Here is a 27185-nt window from a genome sequence, read left to right on the forward strand (position 1 = left end):
TCTCCAGGCCCTTCTGAGATCATCCTGCTGATTGTTTCTTATAGAACAATAATATTCCATTACATTCATATACCATAACTTAAATCAGCCATTCCCCAATTGATGGGCATCCATTCAGGATTAAACTACATTTAAAAAATTATTTAATATTCTTATTTTCCCTAGTTACATTTAAAATAATTTTTTTCACATTTGTTTTAAAAATTTTGAGTTTTAAATTTTATCCCTTATTCTCAACCCCCACCTCATTGAGAAAGCACTTGTAAAGTGACTGCATGCTTTTTTTTTTTAAAGACAGAGAAGGTTGTTAAACATTTACTTACACATATCTTGTGAATGACTGTCATGTCACTCTAAGGATGAATGCCAAGTAATATATCTCATGGATGTTTTAGCAGCACTTCTTGAAGGGCATGCTTCCTTGAGCTTATCCTTCTTAGTCCTACTCCAACTGTCAATACATATGATATCAAAGCCAGGATCTCTGTGAGGTCCCAGGAGAAATGTTAGGAGGTGATGAAATTTGAAGCAGCTTATCAGCAAAGTCTCAGTTTTTCATGAGCATTGAGAGTTTTGAAGTGCTAGTTGGATTTGTGTGACTGGTTGGTTTTTTAAGCAGCTTTGTACTGTGGAAAGATGATTAATTCTGAAGTCAGAGGAACCAAGTTCAAATTTTGCCTCTGATATTATGATCTGTGGCACTTGGGGCAATTTCCCTCTCCCCCCAATACATGCAAAGATAGTTTTCAACATTCACCCTTACAAAATCTTGAGTTTCATATTTTTCTTTCTCCTTCCCTACTTTCTCCCTCTCTAGATAGAAAGTAATCCAAATATAGGTTAAACGTGTACTTCTTTTAAACACATTTCCACATTTATCTTGCTACAAAGGAAAAATTAAATTGGAAAAAAGTAAGAAAGAAAAAACCAAAAATAACAAAAAAGGTGAAAATATTATAAGATATTATATTGTGATCCACATTCAGTCCTCACAGTTTGGGGAATTTTTTTTAAACTTTCCTAGGTCTCAATTTCCTCAGGGGCCAAGGGAAGGAGTTTTTTGGTCTCTGAGGTTCTTTCTAACTCCAAACTTCAGGTCCTATATTTCTATGCAGGTGGATGTTATCTAAGGAGGAAGAAGAAGAGGAAGGTCAATGATAAGAAGTTTCTTATATTTAGCTTTATTTATGATTAGATATTGATCTTGGAAGGTGATCTTTTTCTTTCTTCTTTTTTTGGTGAGACAATGAGAATTAAGTAACTTGTCCAGAGTCACACAGCTGGTAAGTGTTAAGTGTCTGAGGCTAGATTTGAATTCAAGTCCTCCTAACTTCAGGGCCAGTGCTCTGTCCCTTGCACCATCTAACAGACCCGGAGACTCTCTTTTCTTTTCTCTCTATACTCCTTTACGTGGTGGCCTCTTCAGCTTTCATGGATTTAATTAACTATTCAGATAATGCCTACATCTCAACAATCAGCAATAGTCTGTCTCCTTGGTTGTAGTCCTTTTGGATGTCTCCAACTCAATGTCCTGTAAACATCTCAAACTCAACATCACAACAACAAAATCTCCTCATATTTCCCCCTATATCCACTCCTCTTCTAAAATCCTCCAGTTCTGTTCAGTACGTCACCATCTCTCTAATTACTCAAGTTCACAACTTTGGTGTCATCCACAACTCCCTACTTTCATTCACTCCACTTATCCAGTCAATTACTGATCTTGTTGTTCCTACATCCACAAAATCTCTTATCTGTCCCTACACAGCCAATATCTTACTTGACAAATAGAATAGTCTTCTAATTGATATCCCTTCCTCAAATCTCTCTCTGCTGCAATCTATCCTCCATGTAAGTACTGAAATGATTTTCCTAAAGCCCGGTCAGTGGCTCCCTCTTACTTCTAGAATTAAATAACACAAATAATAAATAAATATCTCTGTTTGACATCTTTTGAAACCTACTCTTAGGAGTGCACGTATTTAACCTATAACAGATTGCTTACTGTCTTGAGGAGGGGGGAGATGTAATGGTCTGAAGCTCGAGTTGATGCACTGAGGTCCCAAGCACGTGAGGCTAAATAGTAATTGAACCATACTCTATGAATATATATGCTTGGAGAAAGAATGGCCCCCGCCCACTCTCTGTGCAAGTCCTGATGTGTTGTATAGGAAATGATGTAGGGACGATTTTGGTGGGTGGAGACAAGAGGAGCAGGAAGAGAGGCGGAGAGAGACTAATGGCTGGGTCCCTGTCGCAGCTGTTCACATTGCTATCGCTATCCCCCTTCACCTCCATTAAAAATAAAGATAGAAGATTTTCCCTTGACCTGAATTCCTGACTCTGGGTGATTTTAAAATATACGATCATCACAGGGAGATAAAAGAGGGAGGGAGTAAAATTTAGAACACAAAGTTTTACAAAATGAATGTTGAAAACAATCTTTACATATATTTGGAAAAATAAAATATTATTGAAAAAAAGTCAATCGAAACCTACTCTTCCCAGTGTTCTTATACATTATGGCCCTTTATGTGTTCTATAGCACATGCAGGTAAAAATGACTTCCTCACTGTTCCTTAGGATCATTTCTTAGGATTTCCTTAGAATTCCTTTAATTCTATATGCAGCCTTTCTACTTGCCCCCAGATACTTGTGCTTTCACTTCCCAAATGTACTCACCTCTAGTTTTTAAATGCTTATATATCCACTTGTGTATTATCATGGAATGCAAACCTCTCCAGAACAAGCTCCATTTCATTTTTTTCTTTTTATCACCAGAATCTAGCACAATGGATGACATATAGTAGGCATTCAAGAAATGCTTGTTAATTCAGTCTGCTCAGTTCAGTTGCTGATAAGTATCCTGAGAATGACCTTGGGAAAACTACTATTATTTTAGGATTGGGATGGAGGTAGCGGGAGTGGGAAATATGGAGGAGAAATCTATTGAGGTTCTTGTAAAACAACAAGGCAAAAAAACCAAATAGTTGAATCTAGCTATGAGATTATAAGATATTTATTACCCTACAAATATGGGAAGGAAAGAGGATGGGGGGACAGAGGGAATGGAATTTGGGAATGTCAGTTGAAGGATTTCTTCATTGGGAGTATATTAGACCAGGGAAAAAGTATATGTAAAGATTCAGAGTTGTAAAAGAGCAAGACTTAAATGGAAGATTGAGTTGTTTATATTCTGGAGTGGGTTGTTTAAATCACTGAATCTCAGAAATGAAAGGGACCTTAAAAGAACTGTAATTCCAACCTCTACTGAAACATCAATGCCTGAGAAATTATCAGCTGGCTTCTACTTGGAAGCCTCCAGTAATAGGCACCTCATTTGCATCTGTGGCAGATGATTACATATTTGGACAGCTCTATTTATCAGAAAATTTCTCCAGTTGAGTCAGATTCTGCCTTCCTGTAATTAGTCCTAGCACTTCCTGCACAGAGAAAACAAATCTAAGACCTTTCCTCAGCTCTTCAGATATTATGTCCCCACTTCTGTAGACTAAATATACCCTCTATTAACCAAATGATCAGTGTCAAGAACTTCAGTCTGAGTAGGCAAAGCAGAGAGAGTCATGCACTGACAGCAAGCAAGATTTTGAGGTCCCTTTGCAATTTGAGTATGACAGGGATGATGAATAGAGATTCTGGGACTTTCTCAGCAATAGGAAAACAGACCAGTATTTCCAGAAGTCCAGTCTAGTTTCTGGGAGATGAGAAGAGGAGTGAAGAGGATGGAGGTAGGGCGGATTAAGAGCTAGGAAAACTAAAGACTAATCCATTCTAAATATTAAACCTTATCTATGTCCTCAAGGAGGCCATGTCCAATTGGGAATAAAGAAAGTTTTGATTTTTCCTTTAAGACTATTCTAATTATTGGAGGTGATCTTCAGAACATGTGGCTAAAGGAGGACTCAATGATCCCCATCTCTAGTAATAGCCCACTCTCTTAAGATTCCATTCCCAGGGAAGGCTTGGGGGACAGACATCAAGAAGGATTTTCCTGTATTTCAAGTGTGTGGATGGCAAGTAGCAACACAGGAGAGCAAGAAAAGGTGGATTCATCTTAGTTCTGGCAGATGTGGAAGAAGGTCAGATCTGCCTTTGTGTAAACTGGTATGAATCCTGCCTGCGGAATGATAGGAGATGAACAGGACTTAAAAGGACTGAAATATGGAAAAAGTTTCTAAGCCATTCCCTCAGTGACTAATGTCTTCCCTAGACCCATAAGTTGAAATCACTTTCTATTCTGTCATCATCTTCCAATACTCAATCCATCACCTAGTGCTGTTAATTATACCTTTTCATTTTTTTTTCTTCGATTTGTCTATTCCTTGACAGCTCCACAGTTGCTTCCTTCCCTGGATTTAATGATTCTCTTCTTCCATTTGGATGACTACAACAGCCTCCTCCATGGGCTATCTTGCTCCAATCTGCTCCCCTTACCCCCAAAATGCAATACACACAAGAGAGTTTATAGAATTCTATTTTCCTTATGTGATCCCCCAGTTCAGAAAGCTGCAAGGTTTTCTTCCTACTCATTGGAATAAATGCACATGCCTCATTCTGGCATTCAAGGATCTTCATGTATTCTCCTCCTGTTCCTTGCAAAATCAGCAAGAGTTTGCCTGATTATCTACATTATAGTATATGGACACGAATAAGATGGGGACCTCTGAATTCATTGACACAGAAAATTACTGTGAAGTCAAGTCAAAAGCCATTTTTTCAGCTCTTAATATATATCACACATAGTGTTAAGTGTTAGAAAATGGCTCTTCCATCAATGCAGGTTGAGGTATCCTTTCTGTAAGTTATATTCTTATAGAATTGCCTAGGGCACTGAAAGTAATAAAACTTGAGCTGTCTCATTAACGAGCGTGTGTCAGAGATTTTCCTAGCTTTAAGGCTAACTCTATATGCTATATCACACTTCCTCTATAAAAGTCAGTCAAGTAGCATTTATTAAGCCCTACTCAGTGTCAGGCACTATGCTAAGCATTGTGGATACAGAGAGTTTGCAAGGAGCTCATGATTTAAAGAAAGCAACTATTCAGATAGAAGTATATTTACAAACAGGATCTATGCAGAGTAAACTTGGAAGAGTCTCAAAGGGAAGATACTAAAATCAAGGAGGACTGTCAAAGACTTCACATGTGCTGAGGCTCAAAGGGAGTTAGAGGTGGAGATGAGGAGACATGTTCCAGGCATGGGACATAACCATGGAAAACTCTCAGAGTTAGGAAATGAGTGTGTGTGTGCGTGTGTGTGTGTGTGTGTGTGTGTGTGTGTGTAAAATAGTAAGGAGGCCAGAATTCCTAAATTATAAAGTTCATGGAAGGAAAAAAGTGTGAGAAGATTTCTAACCTTGACCTCTGTCTTTTTTCCTCAGGCACTAGTTATTTTTAGTGACAATTGTAACATATCAAAGTAAAATGATTGTTTTCTACTCAGAATGAAGAGAGACTTGGGTTTGAGTCACAACCTTGTTGTCTATCAGGGCTATTTTGGGGGAAGTACTTTTTTACTTTTTTTTTTCTTTTCAAATTTATGACATTCTTTTCTTTTTAAATTTTGAGTTTCTCCCTCTTTCTATCCTTCCCCCATCCACTGAGAAGACAAGCAATATGGTGTCTATACTTGTGAAACTATGCCAAAGATATGTCCATGTTAGCCACATTTCAAAAAAAAAAGGCAAGAGAAATAAAGTTAGAAAATTATATTCCAATTTGTAGTCAGAGTTCATCAGTAATATGTGAAAGTAGATAATTTTTTTTCATCATGAATTCTTTGGAATTTTCTTGAAACATTGTATTGATTAGAGTGGCCAAGTCTGTCACAGTTGATCATCATTGCTGTTTCTGTGCAAAATGATCTTCTGGTTCTTCTCACTTCACTTTGCATTTGCTCATACAGATCTTATCAAGTTTTTCTGAAATAATTTCCCTTGTCATTGCCCACAGCACTAAATAGTATTCTATAACAATCATATGCCACAATTTGTTCAGTCATTCCCCAATTTGTGAGCATCTCCTAGGCAGTCAGAAAAGGATACAAGGACACTCTTAAAGCCTCTTTTAAGAACTTTAGAAGACATCGGCATAGGATCACTCAACATAATACCCCTTTATTTTTAGTTTCTCTATGTCTTTCTGTTTCAAGTGTATCCTTTTTTTAAAGACTTTGTTGGATTCTAGTTTTTAATCCATTTTGCTATTCACTTTCATTTTATGAATGAGCTCATCCTACTCACAGCTATAGTTAAAATTATTAACTGTGATTTTTCCCTCTATCTTATTTTCTTCTGTTCTTGTTTTCTATTTGGCTTGTAACCATTCCCTCTTTAATCTATTCTCTCTTTTATCATTCTCCCTCCTCTCCTTTTCTGTTTTTCCTTTACCCTCCTATTTTTCTATTGGGGAAGTTATATTTCTAAATGCAGCTGAGTGTGTGTGTGTGTGTGTATATATATATTCTAGCCTCTTGAACCAATTCCAATGTGAATGATGTTCAAGCATTTCTCACCACCTCTTTCCATTTTCACCTATACTATACAAACTTCGTTGAATGCCTTTTTTATGTGAGAGAATTTTCTATATTCTTTCTCTCCCTTCCCCCTTCTTCCAGTATAGCCCTTATTCTCACTCCATTTGTTTTATTTGCTTGTTTGTTTTTGTTTTTGGAGATAATTCCAACATAATTGATTATGCCCTCTGTCTAGGCAAAACTGTTTTTGCCTAGTTTTGCCTAGTTTTAACTGTTTAGATGTTATATGTATCATCTTACCATATAAGAATGTAAAATAGTTTAATTTTTTAAAGATCCTTATGATTACTCTTTCATGTTTACTCTTTTATGTTTTTCTTGAGTCTTGTGTTTGAATGTCAAATTTTCTGTTCAGCTTTTGGTCTTTTCATTAGGAATCTTTGAAAGTCCTCTATTTCATTAAATATCTCTCCATGCTTCCCTTCCTCCAAAGATTATACTCAGTTTTGCTGGGTAGAGGAGTTTTGGTTGTAATCCATTGTCTTCTGGAATAGCATATTTGAAACTCTGACTTCTTTAATGTAGAAATCATTAAAGCTTTTGTGATCCTGACTGTGGCTCCACAATATTTGAATTATTTCTTTTTGGTTGCTTGAAGTATTTTTTTTTGACCTGGGAGCTCCAGAATTTGGCTATAAAAGTTTTCTTTTGGGGATCATTTTCAGATGGTGGTCAGTGGATTGTTTCAATTTCTATTTAACCTTCTGGATATAAGATAACAGGGCACTTTTCCTTTGTAATTTCTTGAAATATGATGTCAAGGTTCTTTCTCTCTTCATGGTTTTCCAGGTAGTTCAATAATTCTTAAGTTATCTTTCATTGATCTATTTTCCAAGTCAATTGTTTTTCCCATGAAATATATCATATTTGTGTCTATTTCTCTCACTCTTTTGTTTTATTGTTTCTATGATGTCTCATGAAGTCATGGAGATTTTATTTTCCCAATTCTAATTTTTAAGGAATTATTTTATTCAGTGAAATTTTGGACACAGAAATCAAATTTACTGTCTTAAAGTTTCAGTACTTAATTTAAAATAAAAGATTCTCTGATTCTAAAAAAAAAACAAAGCAGAAGTCAAATGGTATGAAAACTTATTTGCATTGCTTTAAAATGAGTAACTAATGTGTCACCAAAAGTACAAAGTAGAGTATTAAGTTTCCTTAGACTTCCTTGGAAGAGAACACACACATTTGGTGGGCAACTGGAATCTCTATGTCAAATGACATTATGGTGAATTTTGTCAAGCTCATTTCTAATTCAGGAACCAGGTCCCAATGCCTTAGATATGACCTCTGATTACCTTTTGTCAGTAATCTCACTGAAATGTGGAAATTCAGGGTGGAGATAAAAAAGTTTTTCTTGACTTCCCATATTTGGTACTTTCCAGGAAAAAGAACCCCAAGCATATTGAGGCAGGGCTTTCAGAATTCTTGCTCAAGAGCAAATGCTAATGACCATTCATCAATGCTCACTGGGAAGGACAGAGTCATCATTAGTGGCAAGGGGTTGTCAGATGACTGAAATCATTTCTTTTGTGCTTTGGTAGCATTTTCTAAAATTTTTCTGTTATTCAATCTTGTTTTAAATGTTATCCATCTTGTTTTAAATTTTCACTTTGCTGCTGCTTACATGGAGATTCTACTACATCCTCTGTGTCATTCTTGGAATAGTCAACTATAATTTTCTTCTGTCATTTGGTTAATGGAGAAGCTGAATTGCTAGGTTTTCCCTTAACTTGACACCTTTAACTTTTCCAATTGCTTACAGCCTATCAAAAACAGATTTCTTTACACCAGCTGTGGCCACACTTTTGTCTTTATTTACTTTTATCTTTAGGACACTGAATGTTGAAAACATGATAGTTGTCTTGAAAAGGGGCTTGGACAAATCTAGATCTACTTTCTATAGATCTAGAAACAAGGGAAGACTAATTTCATACTTCTAGTATTTTTGAAGCTATTTTTAAAACTGCCTCTATTCACTGAAGCAATACATCTAAATCTTTTATTCCATGATTTGAATTGAGGTTCAGCAAACACTCAAAAGACTTAAGACAGTTTTGATACATTTTGTTCAAACCAGAAAGTTCAAGTAAGTTATGTCTAAAAGCCATCTCATACTGGTGACAGCAAGGTCCAGACACATGACAACAAGCTTTTCCTCTACTATTCTTATTGTTTTCTTTATCTCTTCCAGGAATTGTTGTTGGGCTTGGATTCAATTAGAATTTTTCTTTGAAGTTTTGTTTGTAGGTATTTTCACTTTGTTATCTTTTTTGTCTTTTTTTTTTTTTTTTTTTTTTTTAGTTTAGATCTTGGTTTTCCCTGTCACTCTAGTAGCTTTTTAAGGTCGAATTATTATTTTATTGTCTGCTCATTTTTCCAATCCATTTCTTGACTTTGAATTTTATGTTAAAGTTGGGCTCTGCTCACATAAGAATTGAAAGGTACTGTGTCAAGCTTTAGGCTTTTTTTGTGTGTGCAGCTGTTTTTAGAGCTAGTTCTTGGGGTCTGCAAGGTTTTTTGATGCTTCCAAGGTATTGTGATCCTGAGAGAGGTGTGGACACTGTTCTTCTGGTTGGCACTCTAGCCCAGAAAGAATTTCTTTGCCTTGGAATTGCAGCCAGGGTCCTTGATCCTTTGTGACTACTCCCCCAATGTGCTCCTCTCTGCTCTGCAATTGTGACCCAGAACTATGTTTGAGTAATATAGTTGCCAGTCAGTTCCAACTGTACCCACTGCCCCCTAAGGGTCCTCGATAATCTCTTTCTGACCAGTTTTCTGATCCATTATTTTTGGGCTTTTATTTTATCAAAATAAAATTTGACTTGAGGTATTTTTTTAAAGTTGGAGGGGTGGGACAGTTAGGTGGCATAGTGGATAGCGTACCAGTGCTGAAGTCAGGAGGACCTGAATTCAAATCTAACCTCAGACACTTAACACTTCCTAACTGTGTGACCCTGGGCATGTCACTTAACCTTAATTGCCTCAGCAAAAAAAAAAAAAAAATAAAGTTGTAGGGGAAAGTTGGGAGAGTTCAGCTGTATTGCCTCTTGGCTCTGCCTTCCCTTTTCTGACCTTTCAAATGGTGTAGAAAATAATACACTTATGACAAGTGTATTATTGATAAGTGTATTCAATTTATAGTCAGAGGACCTGGATTCAAATCCTAGTTTTGCTACTTGCTACCTGTGTGTCTTTGGGCAAGTGATTTAATTTTTCTCAGACTCAGTTTCCTTATCTGTCAAATGAAAGATATGGATTAGATGGTAGGTAAGGTCTTTTCTAAGTCTTTGAACCTATTATTATTAAATATTCTATGTTTGGGGAATGCTCATAGCAGCCTAAATTAGCTCATTCACTACAACAATTGAAATTAAGGCTTTCTATAAGATTTTGAGGAGTCTTAAAGGGAGACTTGATCATTTTGTCCTACCCATATCAATTTGCATATCTGATAACAAATACCTCTTCAAATGAGTAATTATGTGGTAAACCAGGACTTTTATAGAAAGGGGCAAAAGAGAAAACCAATGGACAAGACTTTCATGTCCAAAAGAGAATGGTTGGAAGATATTCTTTCTATTTGTCTGGAGATGGGGGGATATGGGGCTGCTGTAGTCCTCCAAACCTGTGTCCATATTGAGGTGGTAGGATGTTAGCTCTCTCAAGATAATTTCAAACTTTTCCTTTTGTATATATGAGTCTCATCCTTTATGATTCCTGTTTTTTATGGCTCCCAGAATGATGATTGATGGGCCATAAGTTGTCGTCTGTTATCTCTGCTTTCAGATCTAGTCACTGGGGATGGTAATTAACTGAGAAGTGTGAGAATATGAGATTATAATGTCTCCTCCTTACTTAAGGCTGATTAATTAGGGAGATATGCAGTATCTTATCCATTATCCCAAATACGATGAGGTTGTTTGGGCCCTGATAGGCCCTTTGTAAGGAACCCACTTCAGTTTGTTGTCCATACACTTCATGAGAGAACTTCCAGGGAGGCAGCAGTGATAAAGAAATGAGATGGGAGCATCTGAATGGTAGTTTGGAATCTTGGTGCTGCATTCAAAAAGGTTTTTATATTATATCTATAATATGTATATGTATACATCTACATTTATACATATATAGATGATACCCTATGTAAAATATCCATTTAATAATATATCAATATATAATATATTGATATAAATATAAACTATACAAATATAATTATATAAACATAAAATATAAATACACAAATTATATAAAATATAAGTATGCATATTTAATATAAATTTACATAAATATACAGTACATATTTTATGTAAAGTTTTATATAGAATTTTTTTTTCAGCAACCAATATCAGCTTGTATCCATTCTCTGGTACATGATAACTTACCATGGTACATGATAATATGTAACAGGGTCTTTAGGTCCTCCCCAATCTCCCAGGGTCTGTGTGTGCTGCCACCTCCTGACCCTTACCTTTGGGCATCCCCCTTATTGAACTGCTGACAGCTCCTTCTCCTTGCATTCACCAGAGAGCTAAGCTAGCTTCAGGTCTCTAAAACTGGGTGACTCAGGGTGACTTAACTTTAAGTGACTGAATGGAGAGTAGGAACAGGTTTGACAGAGGACAGGAGCATTTTCCCATATCACCCACCTGCGTTGGAGTTGAGGGTGTAAAGAAAATTTTTGGTATAAATAATCCCAGAACTAAATACAAGGGCTTAACTCAGAACCCTGCAAAGCCTTTAGCAAACAAATAATCTCTTACCTTCTCCACACCCTAGATAGCTTCTCATCTTGATTATGGAAAACAGAGGTGTCAAGGGGAAAAGGGAATAAGCAATTTTAAATCACCTACTATGTGCCAGGCACTATGTAAAGCACTTCAAAAATAGTATCTCATTTGACTTAGGGGACGAGAGGTGTCTTCACAAATCAATACAGTGTGTAAATCTGATGAGAGGTTGAGAGAGAGGGAGGGAGGTTTTCAGGGGGCCTGTTTTCTATTCATACCAAGACAGAACAACAAGAGCTGACGGACTCTTTGGAATAGGTTGTCTGTTCCAAATTTCACAGTCTAGATAGTTTTTCCTAATAGATCCTCAAAGATATTTAAAAATTATTGAGGATCCCAAAGAGCTTTTATTTACATGGGATAGAGTTAATTGCTGTTGATTATATTAGATATTAAAATCAATACATTAAAATGTTTATTATTTTGTTTATAAGTAATACATTCATTATATGTTAACATAAATAATAATTTTAATGAAAAACTATTTTACAAAACAAAAAATTAGAATAGAGGCATTAATAAATTTTTTTATAACTTTATATTTTAAAGATATTTTGTAACTTTTAAAATATTTTAAAATTTTCCTTAGTAATTTTTAAATGTCTGGTCTCATAAAAGATAATGCAATTTTCCAAATTACTTCTGCATTTAATCTTTCATGATATGTCATTTTGATTGAAGCATATGAAGACAATCTGGCCTTGCATAGATATGTAGTTAGAAAGAATCTTGGAGTATCCAGGGATCGGAGACCCATATGCTGTGAACCTCTGATGTAGTGGAAAGAGTGACATTAGGAGGTCTGGATTTGCAGATATACTTTGTCCCTCATTAACCATATGACTGTGGGCAAGCAATTGAGTCTCTTTTTCCTTGCATGTAAAAAAAGAAACCAATTATATTTATTTTGTTATTTTAATTCTCAGAAGTAAAAGGTACTCCCACTTGAATTAGAAACTCCCCACCTCTCAATGTAGCCTATTGGGGCTTGACTTAGATACTTCCAGTGATCTGGAAGAACAATAGCTCACATTTATAAATTGTGCTTGATGGTGACAAGCTTTTGTTAGGAAAAAAAAGTTATTTTATTTTTTGAATTAACAAAATCTATTTCCTTTTCCTCTCACCACCCATTCAGAGGAGGAAAACTTCCACAAAACTCTTGTCACAAATGAGTAGAATTAAGCAAAGCAATTCACATATTGATCATGTCCAAAAAATTGTGTGTTTTCTTCTACATCTTAAGTCCCTCATTCTTTTGTCAGGAAAGAGGTAGTTTGCTTTATCAGGGGTCTTCTGGACTAATGATTGGACACTACATTGATCAATATTCTTTAGTCTTTCAAAGGGTTTCAAAGCCCTCAACTATAATCCTCACAGCAAATCTGGGAGGCAGATCCTATTTTCCAGAAAAGGAAACTGAGGCTTGGAGACATTAAGAGAAGGGAAACAACAGAGCTGAGATCCTCATCTGTAAAATGGGGGTAATAACAAGAAATTTGCCTCTGGCCTCAGAGAGTTGTTACAAGAATTTTGTAAAGCTGAGAACGCTGTCAAAATGTGAGTTGTTATAAAAGGTGCACTATGCTCTTTAATAAAAATTATTGTTTCTATTGCATCATAAGTTTTGCAAAGCACTTTTAACAAATCTAAGAAATCATAATATAAGCATTTGATCTCATTTTGCAGATGAGGAATTGAGATTCAGAGGGTTGTGACTAGCCCAAGATCATGAAGCTGGGACTTGAACTCAGATCTTCTCTTCATTACAGAAAAGCAAGGTATCACTGGGTCTCATTTTATAGCTGCAACTTTGTTATTATAAACTCTGGCTCACAAACATCCCCAGTAAAGCAAACAAGGGATGCCCATCAATTGGTATAAATGAGTGAATGAGTTGTAGTATATAAATGTAATGTAATACTATTGTGCTATAAGAAGTGATGAGCAAATGGGTTTCAGAAAAACCTCAAATGACTTATGTGAATGGATGCAAAATAGAAGGGGTAGAACCAGGAGAACAATGTACACAATAACAGAAACATTGTACAATGATCAATTGTGGTTGACTTAGATTTTCTCAGTAATACAATGATCCAAGACAATTCCAAAACACTCATGATAGAAAATGCTATTCATATTCAGAGAAATAGTTGATGGAATCTGCAGATCAAAGCATAATATTTTCACTCTTTTTGGTATTTTTCCTTTTGTTCTTTTTTTTTTTTTTTACAATAGGACAAATATGTAAATATGTTTAAAGTGATGTATAAACTTTATCAGATTGTTGTTGTCTTGGGGAAGGAGAATGGGAAAAAGGATGGAGGGAAAAAATTGGAATCTAAAATCTTTCAAAAAATTAATGTTGAAAATTGTCTTTGCATGTAATTAGAAAAAATAAAATATTATTAAATTGAAAAAAATCCTAAAAAAATCTCTAGATCATAAACTTCCCCAATGAAGCAAACAAGAGATACATGGAGAACAGAACTGGGGTGAAGAGGCCAAGGTGAGCCAACAGGAGGGTGTGATGTCAGGGTAATATTACTGAACAGGAAGGATTAAGGGCCTGGGATTGGGGAATTCAGTTCTAGTTTATCCACCTCTGTCTTAGGTTCCAACCCACCTTTCTACTTTTCAGTTGAAAGAAAATAGAAAAGATGAGAGAAAACTCCCTGAAAATGGATTTACTAAGTTCATTCAGTTCATCTAGGTGTTGGTGCCTGCCCAGTCACATTCCTGGCTTGGTCTATAGGGACTATACCTAGTATAGAATTCATGTTATTTTCCAGCTTTCTCTCAGGTTTGTTCATTCCAAGGAAGACTTTTGAGGAACCAGAAAAGGGATTTGAATTCTTCTAGGAAAGATCATATCCATATTGTATGAAGGGAAGTTTAAGGTACTGTAAAGATTTCATTTGACCTGTCTAAAAAGAACTTATTCATTTTGTCCCTCAAATCCTTTAAAAAAGATTTCATCTAAAACATTTGTTTTCCTTCTCTCTCTCTCTCCCCATTGAATAGCAAAAAACCAAAGCCAAAATTAAAAATAAAACCTAATAGAGATAAACATTGTAATAAATATTCATAGTTTAAGCAAAGCAAATTCTTGAATTGGTCATGACTAAAAATGTGTTTCATTCTGCATTTTGAGTCATCACTTCAGTGCCAGGTGGTAGATATTATGTTTTATCATTAATCTTCTGAAATGATATACTATCACTTATTCATCCATTCCCCAATTGATAAGTATCCCCTTAATTTCTATTTTTTTCCCATTACAAAAAAGCTACTAAAATATTTTTTTGTATATAGGTGTCACTTGCTTGTCTTTGATCTCTTTTTTTAAATTAAAGTTTTTTATTTTCAAAATATATGCATAGGTAATTTTTAACATTCACCCCTGTAAAACTTTGTGTTTCAAATTTTTTCACCTTCGTCCTCCCACTTCCTTTCCTAGACAACAAGTAATCCAATATATGTTAAACATGTGCAATTCTTCAAAACATATTTCTGCAATTATCATGCTACACAAGAAAAATCAAATCAAAAAGGAAAAAAATGAGAAAGAAAACAAAATGCAAGCAAACAGCAATAAAAAAGTGAAAATACTATGTTATGCTCCATACTCAGTCCCCACAGTCCTCTTTCTGGGTGCAGATGGCTCTCTTTATCACAAGACCACTGGAATTGGCCTGAATCACTTCATTGTTGAAAAGAGGCACGTCCATCAGAGTTGATCATCATATATATAATGATCTCCTGGTTCTGCTCGTTTCACTCAGTATCAGTTCATCTAAATCTCTCCAGGCCTTTCTGAAATCATCCTGCTGATCATTTCTTATAGATAATATTCCATAACATTCATATACCACAATCTATTCATCCATTCTCCATCTGATGGGCATCCACTCAGTTTCCAGTTTCTTGCCACTGCAAAAAGGGCTGCCACAAACATTTTTGCACTTATAAGTCCTTTCCTCAAATGTATTCAATGGCTTAGTTAATTGAGGGGTATAGTTTCAAGTTTCAAATTACTTTCCAGAGGGATGGGATCAATGCACAACTCCACTAATAGTACATTAGTATCTGGCCCTTGAATTTAGTTTGGGTAAGTGTACAAATCTAGCCGTCAGACTATAAAGAAGAGTAGAGTCAATTATTGGAAAGAACTCCTTTGGTTACAACACTCTGCCATGAGCAGAATCCCTATAATGAGTCTGAGTGAATGGGTGGAGATTTAGAGAGAGGAAGAGACACAGGCTCTTGTCCTTTGAATTATAGGCACACTTTTTTTATACATGTAAAAATAAATCTAGGAGCAACTGGTCAGAGATAGCGATTTCAATACTGGTGGAATGGGGATTTGGTTGGGGTGAGGAATGGGAAAATAGTTATTCTGAAAAGGCTTCCGAGATGAAGTAAAATTTGAGCAGAAGCTGGATGAAGGGAGAAATAGCATTTAGTGACTGACTCATGCTGTCTGCAAGTGGAGTCCAAAGATCTAAGTTCTAGTTCTCTACATTTACTTATGTGCAAATCACTCTCCCTTTCTGGACAGCAGTTTTCTTTTCTTTAAAATAAAGTATTTGGATTAGATGACCTCTACCTAGTTTCTTTGAAAGGAAGGAAACTAGCATTTATCAAGTTCCAACTATCTGCCAGGTATAGTTCATTTAATCCTCACAACAATCCTGGGAGGTAGGTGCTGTTATTTTCTTCATTCTGTAGTTGAAGAAATTGAGGCAACAGAGGATAACTGACTTACCCAGCTAGTGTGTGAAGTTGGATTTGAACGCAGGGCTTCCTGGCTCAAAGTCCAGGACTCTAACCACTACACCATCTACTGCCTTCTGAGAGAAGGCAACCTTGGTTGGTGGGGACATTGGAGAATAGCCTTACAAGACAAGAGAGCACAAGGGATGTGTGTGTGTGTGTGTGTGTGTGTGTGTGTGTGTGTGTGTGTATTTGGGGGATGGGAAAGAAAAAAATCTGTCTAGGTAGGAATTAAATGATTGGCGGAAAGGGCTAAATGGTATGGAGGGAGGGTTTTGAATTTGGTTTTCAGGGCAGGGACTTTCTGTCTCCTATTGTGATAATATATGACTGATAAAATGCAGCCTTTATGGTCTCCAAAGGCTTAATGAGTAGGTGTTGACTGATTCACTGTCTATGCCTCTCTTTCTTGGGATGGGGGTGTTGAAGATGGACCCTACTTGCATTTAGATTCCTGGGGACCTCCCCTACTCTTACTGTCTCTAGATTTCCCAGACACCACCAACAAGCAGCCTTTTCATTTTTCTTTTTGGGCAATAATGGACATAATAGACATGATGGATGGGGAGAGAGAATTCAGGGGTTAGCATAGAGAAAGATTTTATGGGGGGTTAAAACAAGAGGAAAACAATGACAGTGATTGATCCCTGAACCAGTCACTTGGGTCTTTATAAAGGTCTTTAGGCACTTTCATTTCCACTTTCTTCATCTATACAATGAAGAGGCTCATTCCCCTTTTTTCCTTTCCTTCTTTTAGATTTTTCTAGTTGGTTCATAGAACTCATAATTACTTAGGATCATTATCTTTCCTGAGTGGATTATCTGTGCTCCAGAATAGGTCTCTTCATTTTTTTCTCTTTTCCCTCTTCAAGAGGCTGCTTGGGCTAATAGAGCAGGTAAAGGACAGGGAATAAAAATCCTGCTTCTTTGTTTCTGTCTAGCAGAAGCTGTCTACAAATTTTCCATAAACTGGATGGGCAGTTAATAGGTAACAGTAACATTTGTACCTAGAGTAAAAATTTGGATGGGAAACCATGTGTCTCTTTATCCAGATTCCTCTAGCCAATAGGAACAATAAGAAGGACATGTATCATTTGGAGTGATAAATTGTGTATTCTTAATAATATCATCTTGGCAGCTGGGGTAATTTATTTATTTATTTTTCTGAGGCAATTGGGGTTAAGTGACTTGTCCAGGGTCACACAGCTGGGAAGTGTTAAGTGTCTGAGGTTGGATTTGAACTCAGGTCCTCCTGACTTCAGAGCCAGTGCTCTATCCACTGTGCTATCTAGCTGCTCCTGGGGTAATTTATTTATAATGCCTCAGCATTTTATGGGGATATCAAATGCACAAGATAGGACACAGAATAGAAAATACTCTATAGCAGGACTTCTTAAACTTTTTCCAGTCATGACTCCTTTTTGACCAAGAAATTTTTATGCAACCCCACTATATAGGTATATAAAGTAGATACACAAATAAAACATTTATTAATAATAAATAATAATTTTGCAACCTTCTACATTAAGCTACAAGATCCCATATGGGATCACGAACCATACTTTGAAGAAGCTGGGGCTGTATAGGAAATAGACAGCTTGGTGTGGTGGTGGTACAAACTTATAATTCCTGCTGAGGCTGGTGGACTGTTTGAGATAAGGAGTTCTGAAATGAAGTAAGGCTAAGTTTGATTGCGTGTATGTCCAATCTGCTACCACTAAATCTGTCACCAATATGGTGGCATTGGTTGCTGCCAAAAGTGGGTAGACCATCCTCATAATGGAGAGATCACTGGCCAAACAGTGAGAGGAAATGGATTTAATTTCTGACATGTGATTTCATCATACCCGTGTCACTTAAAGTAATAGATGATCCAATGAATAGAATGCTGGATTTTGGTTCTGGAAAACCTTAGTTAAAATCCCACCTCAAATGCTTACTATCCTTACTAGTCACTTAATCCTTGTCTGCCTCAGTTTCCTTATCTGTAAAACAGGATAGTACCTATCTTCCAGGTGAGAATCAGGTGAGATATTTGTAAAGTGTTTCACAAACTAAGTATCATATACTGTCTGGTATTATTATTATTATTACCACCTAATTTTCTTATGTCTGTTTCTTCAACTATAAAATAGTGTCAAACAAGATGACCGTTTAAAAAAGTTCTAAGTTCTATATTCCTTTGATGCTAAAACTAGCTGGACATGGAAGAAACCATGTCCTTTGATTCTCAGTTCCTTGCTTCCTGAATACTGCTGAGTTTGCCTTTGATACTGGTGTAATAGAGAGCCCCTGCAGGCTATCAGGCAGGTACAATTGATCTGATCCAAGTAACTGTGCCCTCCAAATGACTTTTGTAGGTGTGTTTAGTGACAAAGCAGGTACAAGAAAGATGGGCTCTTGCCAAAGACCCAGCCCAAGGGATGTTTTGGATTTTTTCCTTTTTATGCCCCTGTAACCAAACCCAGCTGCTCCAGCACATATATATAGGAGCTCTGAGCAGAAGGCTCTTCATTTACTGGCTCTGGCCTAATTCCCCTCTTGCTGCTACAGTTATCTGAAGGTCCTCTCTTCTCCACCAGTCATGCTTGCCAGACATCAAGGCATCCGGGCCAGCTCAACGGGCTTTAGCAGTGGGTCAGCAGTGGTGGGTAGGGGCAGGCGGGCTGCCTTCAGTTCTGTCTCTATCACTGGTGGTGGAGGCCGCAGCTCCTCTTCTGGAGGCTTTGGCAGCAAAAGTCTCTATAACTTCGGGAGGAACAGGTGCATGAGTGTGGCAGGGGGCCGGCAAGGGGCTGGATTTGGATTTGGGGCTGGAGGTGCTGGAGGTTTTGGTGCTGGAGGCTTTGGTGCTGGAGGTTTTGGTGCTGGAGGTTTTGGTGGGGCATTTAATGGCCAAGGGGGACCCAACTTCGCTGTGTGCCCTGTCGGTGGGATTCAAGAGGTGACCATTAACCAGAGCCTGCTGACCCCTCTCCATCTGGAGATTGACCCAGAGATCCAGAAGGTGCGGACAGAAGAGAGGGAGCAGATCAAGACCCTCAACAACAAGTTTGCCTCCTTCATTGACAAGGTGAGCTGGTCTAAGTCTAGATAAGTGCAGGTGTTAGGATGCAGAGCTCTGGAGTCTCACACTGATTTGGAATCAGAGGACTTGGAAATGAGGACAGGATCTGACAAATACTAGTTGAGAGCCTTGGGCATGTCATTTCCTCTTCTTTTCTTTTTTTTCTTCTCTTTAAAAGTGTGGGTCCTATTTTATTTTACCTTTGTATCTCTAGGAGTTGCTTTGAGGTCTTGAACCCTTAGTGAAAAAAGTGACTAACTCTTGGATTCAAATCTCTCTATTGATTGTTATTTGTGTGGTTCATGACACATCACTTAGTTTGCCTGTGCCAGTTTCCTGCTCTGTAGGATAGACATGCGTATGTGAACTAAATGAACTCTGTGGTTCTTTTCTAAGATGTTATGTGACATGAAACAAGTCAGTCACCCTCTCTGGGTTTCAATTTCTACTAGCTACAAAATGGAATCATTTCTCTAACTGAAGGGATCATAGATTAGTTTCCAGATGGATGACATATAGCATTCCACCTGGAGTCAGGAAGATCTGAGTTCAAATCCTACTTCAGACCCTGAGGATTTCACTTAATTTTTCTTTTCTTCAGTTTCCTTATCTATAAAATGAGAATTACAATAGCATCTTCTCTTCAGAGTTGTGAGAATAAAATGAAATGATATTTGTGAAGTGTACTTTGCAAATTAAAGGTTTGCCACATAGCACTATTTAAATGCTATATGTGAATGTTACCTACTGAAACTAGTGGATGAATTAAAAATATTATAGAAGCCAAAGTAATGCTACTGGTGAACTTTGAGTTCACAGGATGTGCTATGATATATTGAATAAGTGATAAATCCTTTGGATTGTAAAGTGGGAATAATAATTACACTTTAATGGCTTCCTTATTTTGAGAAAGTTTTGGCTTGGGGAAGAATATGGCTTAACTCTATTGAGGAGTTGACTAAAAACAAATCTGGGAAGAATGGTTTCTTCTCCAGTACATATCTGCTTCAGGTTTAGCTAATGGACTAAGCCAAATATGATGGCTGGTAAAGAGCAAATCAGCCTTCAAATAGCTGAGTCACACATTACGAAAGAATTGCATGAGTATGATCCCTGATGCCTTTTCCCTAGTCCCTGGGACAACTCTTTCAGGAGCTCCACTCAGATAGACTTTTAAAATATGTCTAAATCTTTCTTATCCTATATACAAGGGCTAGATCAAGAAACATTTGAATGTATCTAAAAAGAACTGAATAAAAGAACCCTGGATTTGGGATCTAAAGACTTGTGTTCAAATGCAGGCTCACTTACTTATCACTTAAATTATCTCTAGAAAGATATTTAACTTTCCTCTCTATGCCTTAGTTTTCCTTAGAAGACTTCTAATGGTCCCTCTAAACTCCTGGTTCTTAATGATTTATTATTCTTGTTAAAGGCCAGGAAGTAGGGAATATCATGGTTTTAAAAAAAACTATATATATTAGTATCAAAACACATAACACATTATGTGTTCTAATGCTTAAGCTTAATGACCTTACCATACATTAGTATTAGAATGTATCTTATAAACTTAGCGATTATCATTGACTCTCACTATTTACAGATGTGGAGACCATTTGAGGCCACTTTAATCTTACCTTATTTCACTGGACATAAATCTAGACCATTTCAAGTTTTTTCCATTTATATACTATATATTTTTCATGAACATTTTTTATTATTAAATTTTATTTTTAATTTATGGAATAAAACAAGAATTTTTATAACAGTGTAATAAAAAGATGACTGCACATGAAACTGCAAATCTACTATATATAACTTGCTATTCCTTTCAAATATACAAAAGAATTATCATATAAATTTCCTTTTTTTCTCTTCCTCCCACCCTAGAGATGGCTATCAATAGAGACAAATAGATATTATATATATAATTATTCTATATATATTATCAGTTCTTTTTTTGTATGCAGATACTATCTTTTTTCATATGGCCTTTATAGTTAATTTGGGTATTTTAATAGTCAAAATAACATTCATTCAAAGTCATTTCTAAAATAATATTGCTATCATAATACAATGTTCTCTTGGTTCTGCTCATTTTGTTCTTCATTATTTCATGCAAATCTTTCCAAATATTTCTAAAATAATTGAGCTCATCATTTCTTATTCCATCACAATCATGTACCATAACTTGCTCAGCCATTATTAATTATGTATAATTATTTGCATGTTGTCTTTCTCATTAGGATGTGAGTTTCTCTAGAGTGTATTTTTTTTGACTTTCTTTGTTATCTCCAATGCTTGTCACAATGGCTGCTTACATTGTAAAATGCTTAATAAGTGTGTAAAGGTTGACTAACTGTCCTTCTACTGGCATTTCCAAGAGCATAGTAAAGAACCATGTAAGCAGGAATTGCCACCAAAATCAAACCAAGAATTCATATTTAATCTAAGCCCTTAGCCTGCTGTGACCTACCAAGCTCTTTTCACTAGAAGAAAGCTTGTAGTTACTATAACTCTACTGAAAATCAGAGAAAGAACCTTAAAGATATAAATGTTTCATTTAAGAAATAGGGAAAATGAGATTTACTTGTTTCTAAGGTCCCATTGAGTTCTGAATTAAGGATTATTCTTCCCTCTATTTCTAGTCAAAATTAGATGATTCACTCCCCATTTTCCCTTCTCTTCAGATGGAAAGCATTTCTCTTCCGGGAACTCCACTGATGGAAGAGAAGAACTGAGTTATTCTGTTTTTGAACTGGTGGTTCCCTTCCAGGGCTTGTAGCTGAACTGCACTGCCCCAAGCTCCAGATACTGACACTGACTTTTTGGCTATCCACTGTGCCACCTAGCTGCACCATTGGCTTCTCTTTTTTTATTTCTATTTTTTTTAACTGTAGGTGAGATTCCTTGAGCAGCAGAACAAAATCTTGGAGACCAAGTGGAATCTCCTGCAACAGCAGACGACTACCACATCTAGCAAAAACCTAGAACCTTACTTTGAGTCATATATTAGCTGCCTGAAGAAACAGTTGGACAGCTTGGTCAATGACAAAAGCCGCCTACAGTCTGAATTGAAGATTATGCAGGACAGTGTGGAAGACTTCAAGAAAAAGTACGTTTCACCTGGAGTAGGGTGGCAGGGATTAGCAGTCTACCAGGAGCTTGGCTAGTTGATTTATGAAGTCTCTTCCCAGGTCTAATTTTCTGGAAATCAAATATCATATGCAGATAACCATTCTCAATCCATTCTCCTTAAACTTCTAGACATAGTTTAGAGTTGGAAATACTAAAGGCTCAACAAAGGCCATTGAGTCCATGTTCCTTCCTCTAGACATACACATCTTCAATGAATTCAATAATCTGAGGGTTAAATAATAAACAAATGAACAAAGAATTGATTTTACATCACCAATGGCTTATTGACAGCTAAAACCAAATATCTCAAAGTCAACACAACTAAAACAGAGCTTGTTATCTTTCCTCCAAGCCCAGCTCTCTTCCAAGCTGGGGTTCAAGAATCAGAGGCAGTTTTGATGTGCTAGCATGGTCAAATAAAAGGCCAAAAGTAATGGAAATAGGACTGGCTTGGGAGTCAGGAGAACTAGTATTGAGTTTCAGCTCTATCACTGATCAGCTGAGTGATTTTGGGCAAGTCACATCTCCGGGTCCAAGTTATCCTCATCTGTAACATGAAAATTAGATTAGATAATTAGATAAAGGTAAAAGTACCTTTCAGGTCTGACACCTATGATTCTGATTTCCAATTCTAACAAAAAGAATAAACTACTGTAGCTTATCACATGAAATTGGAGACCAAATAAGCACATGGTGATGAGAAAATACAACTATTTCTTCTTGTGGCTGTTTCTACACTGTACCGAAGAGGCTCAAATATTATTAAGAAATGGAGATGGCCAAATTGGGTAGAAATCATGAATTCTTTTCCTCTGTTAGCATCAGCTTACCTGGATGAGGATGCCCTCTATGTAGCATTGTGTAGAGGCAATTTAAAAATTCCTTTTCCTTTGGAACAAACTTTCAAACTTTCTTTTTGCTTCTATAGTCTCAAGACTGATTTCCAGAGTTGAAACTCTCATGGAAGAATTCTGGAAAGTTTAATTTTCTGGACATTTTCACCTGAGTATTTTGTAGCCTCTTTGTGGCTCAAGAAACACTAGCTAAACATGTTTTCCCTCTCCCACCTCCCTTCTTCTCTCTGACCCCAACAGATATGAAGACGAGATCAACAAGCGTACTACTGCTGAGAATGATTTTGTGGTCCTCAAAAAGGTAGGATGTGAGCTCTCTGAGGGACTGATAATTGTTTTGTGTCTATATCTCTGGAGCCTTGAACAGTGCTCTTTGCACAAGTAGGTAGATAGTCAATGAGTGCTTACTGAATTGAACTGATGATGAAGATGGAAGAAAAATTCCTGTAATACCTTTGCTTTCCTTTTTTGATCACTCTTTGACTTGACTCATCTGGTTTATCCATTTCCATTGAACCAAATTAATACTCCAAACCCGACTCCACTTAATTGTGGCTAGGTCTGTGAAGTCAAAGGGAATTGGGGAATTGATCCAGGATCTAAGAAATTTAGACTGTGCAGATAGCTCATTTGATTAATTAATTCCCTTTCCCCCGATAGACTTTAAAACTTCCTGTATAGGTAGAATTTGATATAGTATTGGCCATTGTCCCTTTAATTAGTTTTTTTCTAAGTACTTCTGCAAATCTTACTGAGATACTTCTTCTGGTACTTGCAGTCTTTCCAGTAACAAAATACTATCTTATCCACCTCCCTTTGTAGGATGTAGATGCTGCCTACATGAACAAAGTGGAGTTGCAAGCCAAGGTAGATGCCCAAAATGATGAGATCAATTTCCTAAGGACCCTTTATGAAATGGTAAGAACTTCTTTATTTTCCTCTGGATCTGTGATACTGGTGGTTAGAAATTATTCCCTGTCCATTTAAAGGAACTCTTTTTTCTTGTCTGAAAAATGAAAACTCATTGGGAGAAGAACTCAAAATGGTGGAAGTGATCATGAGACAGAGATTTTATGGGTGGACATGATTGATTCTATTAGTGGAATTCTTCAGGGTCAAAGATTTTATTGGTGAAAATGACCCAGTTCCATCCTATGGGGTGCTCCCTGAGTTAAGAGCAGAGAAATCTTTTTATATGCAAATGAATATTTGAACAGTGAATATTGAACTAAATTGAATTGAGTTTTTGAAACTCAATTATTGCAGAATAGTAGAATTATCCTCCTGCAGAAATAGATCACACTCCAGTTACCATTTTAAAGTTACCAAAACACTTCCTTTACAACATCTCTTCCTCTATATAATGTTTCCTAGAGCTGGCAGCTTTCGACCAGTCTGAGCCTTTATGGTCTAGTCCTATTTAAATTGAAAAAAAAACCCAGATTTGTAATAATCAGAAATCATTTAGAAGGACATACATTTGGGTGCCAAGGTTAGAATCTATGTTTGTGCTTTGTAGGAACTGTCACAGATGCAGAATCATGTCAGTGATACCTCTGTGATCGTCTCCATGGACAACAACCGATCTTTGGATCTGAACAGCATCATCAGTGAGATCCAACTGCAGTATGAGAATATCATCCAGAAGAGCAAGGAAGAGGCTCAAAATCTGTACCAGAACGAGGTGGGTGATGGATGATCTGGGGGCATGCTTCTGGAATTTCAAAGATCATTCCACCATTCATCAATATGTCCTTGGCAAATTTAAGTAAAAGCCTTGGCTAAGCAAATGATGGTTAATCTGCTTCAGAGGGTCCACATAGATGTGTTCCCAAATGAGGTAGAGATGATTAGGGATTATTTAATATTTGGGAATGAGTATTTATGCCTTCTAACTTGGAAAATGGAGAATTGACCCAACTTGGCATTTCCATGGCTTTTAGGTTCAACAGCTTCAGATTTCTGTTGACCTGTATGGTGACAATCTGAAGACTACCAAGAGTGAGATCTCTGAGCTCAACAGGATGATTCAGAGGCTTCGGGCTGAGATTGAGAACGTCAAGAAGCAAGTAAGTGTGAAAAAGAGATGGGGATGGGGGGGATGACAAAGCTGAATAATGCAAGAGAGGCAAACAGATGAAGTGTCTAAAACAAATCAGATGGACACTTGTCCTCTTCTTAAAAAGGCTAGAATAAGGAAACCTGGATCCAGGTCTTAGCTATTAACTAGCAGAATGATTTTGGGTGAGTTATTTCTCAATCCTCAGTTTTCTATAATAACAATAACAATAGCAACAACAGTGATGATAGCTAACAACTCTCTTAGGTTTTTAAAATAAATGAGACATGTAGTATATATAACAGAATTATGAATTTGGAATCAGAATTAATAAGCTTTTTTTTAAAACATTGTAAAGTCAAAGGATTTGCATTTGAGTCTTAACTCTACCCCCTACAATTTATTTGTAGACTTTTCAAGTCTCTGTGCCAACAGTTAACACTTTCTTGCCCCCTATAGTGTCAAACTCTGCAGACATCTGTGAGTGATGCTGAACAGCGTGGGGAGCTGGCCCTGAAGGATGCCCTCAGCAAGCAGACTGAGCTGGAAGGGGCCCTGCGGAAGGCCAAGGAGGAGCTGACCCGGCTGTTGCGAGAATATCAAGACTTGATGAACGTCAAGCTGGCCCTGGATCTTGAGATTGCCACATACAGGAAGCTTCTGGAAGGAGAAGAATGCAGGTGAGATGGGGGTATAGGTACCTCTAAGATAAATAGCTAGATCTGTTTTATACCAGAATAGTTTTCTAGAGAAGCATCAGACATGTAAGCATAAAGGACTTTAGTTAGACCTAAAAAAGATTTCCTTCAGAAACTGTTGTTCAAATGAAACAGGAGGTGTGAAAACAGAGAGTTTTCTCCTCTGTTTGGTAGGGTGAGAGGAATAAATCCTGTTTAGATGCAGGGATGGCTTATGATTCACCACAAATTTTTCTCATTCCACAGGATGTCTGGAGAATGCCAGAGTGCTGTAAACATCTGTAAGTAGCCTTCATGTCTTCTTGCTCATGTATTGAACAAAATTTGGATTTTGGGAGGTTTGATCTCCTATTTGTTGATCTAATGATCTAACCCAATATTGCTTATTAATTATTATTATTTTTGCTTCTCCCCCCTACAGCTGTGGTTGGTGGCAGTGTCAGCTCCGGATCCCTCAGAGGAGCCTTCGGCAGCTACTCTGGGCATGGGCTGGGTAGCAGTTTAGGCGGTGGAAGTGGCTTTGGGATTAGTGGTGGCAGCTCCAGCACCAAGATTGTCTCCTCCACCACTATGGGCAAGAGGACCAGCCGATAATGGAGAGATGGCTCCCTGTATCCACCTGAGCACCCACAACTCTATCTCTTCAATTTCTTTTCCTCTTTCACCTTAAGCACATACCTTTGCCCCAGGCCCTCTGGGTCTGGCTCTCAGGAACTGTTTGAGGATGAGATCATCCTCTTCTCTCACTCCTTATTCTCTTCCAAGGGTATCCTTGAGGGGATAGTGTCTTTGGCCAACTCTTTCTGAGTGTTTTATTGCCTTGTTGCTGCTCTGGATGGGCTTCTTGATTGGACCAGGCAGTAGTTATTACTTGACTTTTTATCTTGGTCAGATAGGGGAGAAAAATAGCTAGGCGGTCTCCCCTCCTTTTAAATAATCGTGCCCTTTTCTCAATAAAATATTCCATCTCTTACTCATAAGTGGAACTTCTCAATCTCTTAATCAGATTGCAATCTTCCACTGGTGGACTTCGTATTTTCCTAAACAGATATGTTTCCACCCAGATCGGGGTTTGTTTACATGCCTGCAATAGATACATCTTCTCCCATTTAAAATAGGCAATTTAACATCCTTACCTTATTCATGCCAATCCAGAATTCATTCTCCATCACCAAAAGGGAAAAGTTCTGGTTCTTCAAGGTTGACACCCAGTCAGTTGTCCTTTTACCTCCCCTTTCCTCCACTGCT

The 27185-nt window shown here is 37.1% G+C and overlaps 1 protein-coding gene and 1 pseudogene across 1 annotated transcript; one reads left to right on the top strand and one right to left on the bottom strand.

Annotated features, from left to right (window-relative positions):
• Positions 1–8144: 8144 nt before the first annotated feature.
• LOC100914228 lies at positions 8145–8701 on the bottom strand (annotated as a pseudogene).
• A 9980-nt stretch (positions 8702–18681) lies between these two features.
• Positions 18682–26817, top strand: KRT4 (keratin 4). Its single transcript, XM_012551749.2, has 9 exons — positions 18682–19194; positions 22089–22303; positions 23421–23481; positions 24003–24098; positions 24700–24864; positions 25124–25249; positions 25699–25919; positions 26184–26218; positions 26359–26817. The coding sequence occupies exons 1-9, from the start codon at positions 18706–18708 to the stop codon at positions 26529–26531; spliced, it is 1581 nt and encodes a 526-aa protein (XP_012407203.1). The 5' UTR covers positions 18682–18705; the 3' UTR covers positions 26532–26817.
• The last annotated feature ends 368 nt before the right edge of the window (positions 26818–27185 follow it).

The sequence above is a fragment of the Sarcophilus harrisii genome, chromosome 5, assembly GCF_902635505.1.
Source record: "Sarcophilus harrisii chromosome 5, mSarHar1.11, whole genome shotgun sequence".
Lineage (NCBI taxonomy): Eukaryota > Metazoa > Chordata > Mammalia > Dasyuromorphia > Dasyuridae > Sarcophilus > Sarcophilus harrisii.

Excerpts from the sequence above, each read along its gene's own strand:
- KRT4 (XM_012551749.2), top strand. The coding sequence starts at position 18,706 with ATGCTTGCCAGACATCAAGGCATCCGGGCCAGCTCAACGGGCTTTAGC. Across the intron at positions 19,195-22,088 it reads TTGCCTCCTTCATTGACAAG|GTGAGATTCCTTGAGCAGCA; the intron begins GTGAGCTGGTCT and ends TTTTAACTGTAG. Across the intron at positions 23,482-24,002 it reads ATTTTGTGGTCCTCAAAAAG|GATGTAGATGCTGCCTACAT; the intron begins GTAGGATGTGAG and ends CTCCCTTTGTAG.